This window comes from Populus nigra, chromosome 5 (genome assembly GCF_951802175.1).
Source record: "Populus nigra chromosome 5, ddPopNigr1.1, whole genome shotgun sequence".
NCBI lineage: Eukaryota > Viridiplantae > Streptophyta > Magnoliopsida > Malpighiales > Salicaceae > Populus > Populus nigra.
The window spans coordinates 6,070,174-6,075,848 of NC_084856.1; the positions used below are offsets into that span (position 1 = coordinate 6,070,174).

Here is a 5,675-nt window from a genome sequence, read left to right on the forward strand (position 1 = left end):
CCGATTTGATGGTTAAGGTTTGATTATTTAACAGCTACTGCGTATTTTCATCACTCAAACCCTAGACATGACCATCACATACCTCAAGGCCCTCAACTTGCTTTGTTTTTGAACATCAAGAGACACTATCTATGCTAGGGCACCTATATATCCAGTACGTAAGACATGTGCGCCTTCATTTTACGTATCAGACACACCCTAGTCTATGTAAAAGTCTTGTCCAGATTTCTAAATTAAAACCCTAAGCAACAATTAATATCAGTCATCTCCACAGGAGGAAGAAAAGGAACCAATGGTTAACAAGGTGAAATAAAAATACCAAAGCCAGATCAAACACCAGATAAAAGCAGATGGCTTGGTTTTGTCAACTACCCACAAACAAACCCTTATCGGGTTCTCCCTTCGTGCCACTCGAAAGTCTTGTATCCTCTAACTCGTAATAGTAAGCTCCTCTATTGCTTTGCCTTATTTCTGTGATCTCTCTTTAACTCCTAGCTCTACTCTACCTCCTCACACCTTCAATTTCAATTCAAGAAAAAGAAACAAAAAGAAGAGAAAGGGCTTCTCTGTGTGTGGTGGTGCGAAATGGGGAGAGGTAAGATTGAGATCAAGAGGATTGAGAACGCAAGCAACAGGCAGGTGACCTACTCTAAGAGGAAAAATGGGATTATAAAAAAAGCTAAGGAGATCACAGTTTTATGCGATGCTCAAGTTTCTCTTGTCATCTTTGCTAGTTCTGGAAGGATGCATGAGTACTGCAGCCCTTCCACTACGTATGTAGTTCCAGTTTGTTTCTTCCTCGTTTGTCTAGGTCTTTTGTGAATCTTACGGTTCTCATTTTTTCTCTCTTGTTTTTTTTTTGTTAACTTCTTACTGATTTTTTATATATATATTTTTTGTTAATTTTGACGTTTTCTCTGAGTTAAATTATATTTTTGATGGTGAAGGGTGGTCGATCTGTTGGACAAGTATCACAAGCAGTCTGGTAAGAGGCTGTGGGACGCTAAACATGAGGTGGTGTTTAATTCTCTTCTCTCCTCTTCTGTCTCTTTCCGCTTCCTAATATCCGATCCAATACCTTTTGTCCATTGTTTTTACCTTCGAAAGCATCTTGTTATTCCAATAGAAAATGAGATGAAGTCTATATATTTTGCTAAAATCATGACAAGCTAGAAACATGAACTTTGAATTCTATGAACAGATCTACAAAAGGGATATTGCAGTCTATTATAATATTGTTTTTATAAAAGAAAACTAAAAATCTATAGTATTATGAACAGATCTAGTAAAAATTGTTTTCTCAATGACTTCCTTTTCCTTGCTAAAATTGAAAGATCACTAAAAAGGTGTTAGCTAGACCACAAGGAAATGAAAATTGTTTCCAGAAATAGATCTAAGCAGTTGATCAAATTTACTCCTCGTTACAGGCTTCACAGGGACGCCACTAGAACACTTGTTTTTTGGAATATAAACCCATTTATCTGTCATGTAATACAAGTTTTGTGGGCCGATCTGCTCATTACCTGTCTCTCTTTTCGGTAATTTCTATCGTTTATGTTCATGTGCCGGTGAAGAAAATTTTAACACGTAGGGTTTCTATATATATATATATATCAAAAAAAAAAAAAAAACAGAACCTCAGCAAAGAGATTGACAGAATCAAGAAAGAGAATGACAGCATGCAGATTGAGCTGAGGTAAAATATCCTTCCTCTCTCTATGATCCTTGATTTCTCTTTCTGTCTCTCACTCTGATCATGTCAAAATATGTGAGTTTCCAGGCACCTGAAAGGGGAAGATATCTCATCCTTGCACCACACAGAGTTGATGGCCATAGAGGAAGCCCTCGATGCTGGCCTTGCCGCTGTCCGTAAAAAGCAGGCCAGTACAATATTTTATAGTAACAAAAATGTTTATATTTGTTTGCTAATTAGAAGCGATCCTGACATATATATATCTATAGAAGGATTAATCTTTCTGCACTCCTTTTTTTTTTAATGTTCATTTTTGGGTTTCCTTTCGGCAGATGGAGTACCACAGCATGTTGGAGCAAAATGTATGTAGATTACAAACTGTTTCTTCATATCGTGACTGACAGGATATTATTGCTTCGATTTTGTTGGCCTCTTCTTATCATCTTCGCTTCTTCTTTTTCCCCCAGAATAAAACTAGTGAAAGTCCTGCTTTATGTCTAACTATTTTCCTTCTTACTGAAAATTTTCAGGACAAGATGTTGGATGAGGAGTTCAAGCGCCTCCAGTTCGTTCTGGTATAATTAGCTATCACCTTCACTCTGAACTTTATGTGTGCTTGTGTGTTTCATGCATGGAGAATTGGCTATGCCATGCACCACACCAATGTTCAAGAACCAACTAATTGTCTATCCAAAAAGCTAAAAGAAAGCTCTAACAGAAAATCAAGTGCGTACAACATAAGAAGAAAAAAGCAAAAATTAAATTATATATCCTCACGGCAGGCAGGCCCTCTTAATTCATCTTTGTTAATATAAGTAAATTTTGTTACTGAACTCGAGTATGTATCCTGATACCACAAAGTGAAAAATAAAATAAAATTGTCAAAATCAATCCATATATATATCTTGATTAATTGGTTTGATCAGTCATCCCATCAAACAATTAAGTAGATCATGACGACCCCGCCCGGTTCTCAATCTTACTATATATATATATATATATATATATATATATATATATATATATATATATATTCCTTATAAGTTTGTCAACACATATTCTCTTTATCTATATGTATTTGCAGCAGCAACAAGAGATGGCTATGGGAGAGAATGCAATGGAGATGGAAAATGCTTATCATCAACAAAGGATGAGGGACTATAATTTCCAGGTGCCTTTCGCATTCCGCGTGCAGCCTATCCAGCCAAATTTGCAAGAGAGAATGTAATTAATAGGGTCTTAGTTGGTATCCATAACCCTCATCTTCCTTTCTTAACTAACGTTTTCTGCATTCCAGTACTGTTTGTATTAATCAGATAAGATCCTAAGCTTAGACTGTGGAAAACAAGTTACTTGTGTGTGACTGCGTGTGCATTCAAAACCCTATGTTTATTTATACGCCTATCTGCTTTATAAATCAAGGCCATGTTTACTCCTCAAACATTTTTTTTCTTCTTTCTAAACGCTGGTATCCGAAAGCCCATTGAATTTCGAGCTGCGTCGACCTACTAAGAAATAAAGCTCTCCATATACAAAACTTGAATTCAAAATCTTATTTTAAAAACATAGATGTTAAATCACTTGAACTGTTGGTTTTGATACGGGAGTACCGATGCTGTGCTCCTCAAACACATTTCATGATTGAAAATGTCTCTTTTTGATCCGGACTGATGATCCTCAAAAAATTAATTCATCTTGAGTCGTCATTCAGCTCAGAAATCGTGGGTTGATCATCTTAAACTCCACTTTCTTCTCCAAAACCAAAATCGTCACCTGACATGAATATTAAAAAAAAATGCCTAAAGAGTGTCTACCTAAGGTTCAGGCACATGTTTTGCCCAGCAAAAATGAAGTCGGCATGTGATTGAAAATCCATCGTGATGACCTCCTACCAGCGAACCCCCAATTTTGCTTTCCCATGGTCAACGTGGGTGTTTTTGTAGTGTTCTTAGTCAAACAATTCTCTAATGACACTTCATCCACCCTCCCATACGAGGTCTATGTTTCACATTGAGTGTCGGTAACCAATAACTCAGGGAACACCTCGCGGTCAATTTTAATGTCAAACCTAAAAAAAAACACCCACGTTGGCTTGAAATGTTTTTGTGAAGCTTAAAACCGTCTATGCCACAAAGAAGAGATACAAGATTATCTTACAAGTTTATATAGTAGAAAGTTGAAGAGTAATAAATCAACCTAAACAAAGTATTATGAATTTAAGTAATACATATGCACTTGGCTTGACTTAGGCCACGAGCCTAGGATTTATTTATTTTTTTGCCTATTTATTTTGAACTTAGATTTGAGTTTATTACAAAATAATTCTTTTGTGCGTAAATAATTTTTTTTATCATCCCACTTATATATATACAACCCATGAATAGAGATTTTGGGTAGTCTTCTTCCTTCCTTCTGGATAGTTTATTTTCAAAGAAAAATGTTTGTTAATTTTTTAAGGCAAAAAGTTATATGGTTTTTTTTATGATAGGCAATTAAGAAAAATAACAGGAATTAATTTTGATAATTACCTAGAATGCATGCTGAGTTTCTTGTTTAATTCTATTTGAAGATCAATTAACTTGGTTAGATATAATTGCATGTTTATCTAAACTAAATGAACTACAAGAAAAGTGCATGTTATATAAACTAAACAATTATTATTTCTAGTCTTATCTATATCTCAAAACAAATAATCCTAAGGCTTTATTATTTTTTTAGTTTATACATCTAATTATCTGCAACAAGTTTTTTTAAAGCTGTTAACACAATTAATTTCAAGTTAAGTTTACTTTTAATTTAGTTTGGTATGTTCAATCAATTTTATTAATCTATACGCATAGTATATTGATATGATGCATGAATATCTTTTGAACTAAAAATTGTTAAATAGTGATTTTTATATAATATTGCATAGTTATAAGACTTTTGTTTATTAGTTTGTTTAGTATCTTGTGGTTGTTTTATATATATTTGTTTTATACTTGTATTTGATAAGCTAATTTTTAATTATAAAGTTTTGGTTATTATTTATTTAGAAATATACTATGACTTTTACTTAAGAAATGGTTACCACAACTAATGTTGTTTCGACAAATACTACTTTGGTAAGGAGGACTCCGCCATCATATTTCGTAGTGCATTGTGAAAAACCTGAAAAATTCAATGGATTGAACTTTAAGAGATGATAGCAAAAGATATTATCCAATTTGACTACCTTTAACTTGGCAAAGTTTGTTATTGAAAAAGTGTTAATGTTGTCAAATAAAGAATATAATCCTATAAGTATGGTAGTTGTAGATGCATGGAATTGCAATAATTTCTTGTGTACGAACTACATCTTAAATGGATTGGATAATACACTATATGATGTGTATAGTTTAATCACGAGCGCATAGATAATATTAGATAAAACTACAGATGTTGGCATGAAAAAGTTCGCAATCAATAAATTTATAGGCTTTAAAATGGTCGACTCAAAGACTATTATAAGTCAAGTTTAAGACTTTCAGATCATCTTACATGATATTCATACTAAAGATATGACTTTGAGTGAATTCTTCTACATGGCTATAATTGAAAATTTATCACTATCTTGGAAAGACTTTAAGAATTACTTTAAGCATGCGTAAGGAAATGGAATTTGAAGACCTCATTTTGAGGTTAAGAACATAAAAGGATAATAAGTTGTTCAAAAATAAAAATTAACTCTTTTGACATGGCTCGAAGATAAATATTATGGAAAAAGTGGCAAAGACCCATAATAAAACTAAAAGAAAAGGGCATGTTGTTAAATGGAAAGGGATTGCTAAAAGGTTTAATGGTGCATGCTTAATCTGCAATAAAGCCAAGCACTAAGCCAATAATTACATAAATAAAGGTTAGCAAGGAAACCATAAGAAAAATCTTACTCAATCCAACATCACTGAGGTTGATTACCTAATAAATAAAGATTCATAAATGAATCTATTTGTTGTTATTTATG

At 33.4% G+C, this 5,675-nt stretch overlaps 1 protein-coding gene across 2 annotated transcripts; it reads left to right on the top strand.

Annotated features, from left to right (window-relative positions):
- The first annotated feature begins 399 nt into the window (after positions 1-399).
- On the top strand, positions 400-3,049 carry LOC133693681 (agamous-like MADS-box protein MADS9). Of its 2 annotated transcripts, XM_062114947.1 has the most exons (7): positions 400-773; positions 948-1,014; positions 1,635-1,696; positions 1,781-1,880; positions 2,026-2,055; positions 2,224-2,268; positions 2,778-3,049. In XM_062114947.1, exons 1-7 carry the CDS (start codon positions 586-588, stop codon positions 2,919-2,921), a joined length of 636 nt encoding a protein of 211 aa, XP_061970931.1. In that variant the 5' UTR covers positions 400-585; the 3' UTR covers positions 2,922-3,049. The 2 variants fall into 2 exon arrangements, with proteins under 2 accessions (XP_061970931.1, XP_061970932.1); XM_062114948.1 differs by lacking the exon at positions 2,026-2,055 and having other exon boundaries at positions 1,781-1,910.
- Positions 3,050-5,675: the final 2,626 nt, after the last annotated feature.

What these genes read in the sequence shown, in the direction of transcription:
- LOC133693681 (XM_062114948.1), top strand. Translation starts at nt 586, where the DNA reads ATGGGGAGAGGTAAGATTGAGATCAAGAGGATTGAGAACGCAAGCAAC. An exon ending in TGTGGGACGCTAAACATGAG is followed by an intron (nt 1,015 to 1,634) that starts GTGGTGTTTAAT and finishes AAAAAAAAACAG; the next exon opens with AACCTCAGCAAAGAGATTGA. An exon ending in TATTTTATAGTAACAAAAAT is followed by an intron (nt 1,911 to 2,223) that starts GTTTATATTTGT and finishes GAAAATTTTCAG; the next exon opens with GACAAGATGTTGGATGAGGA.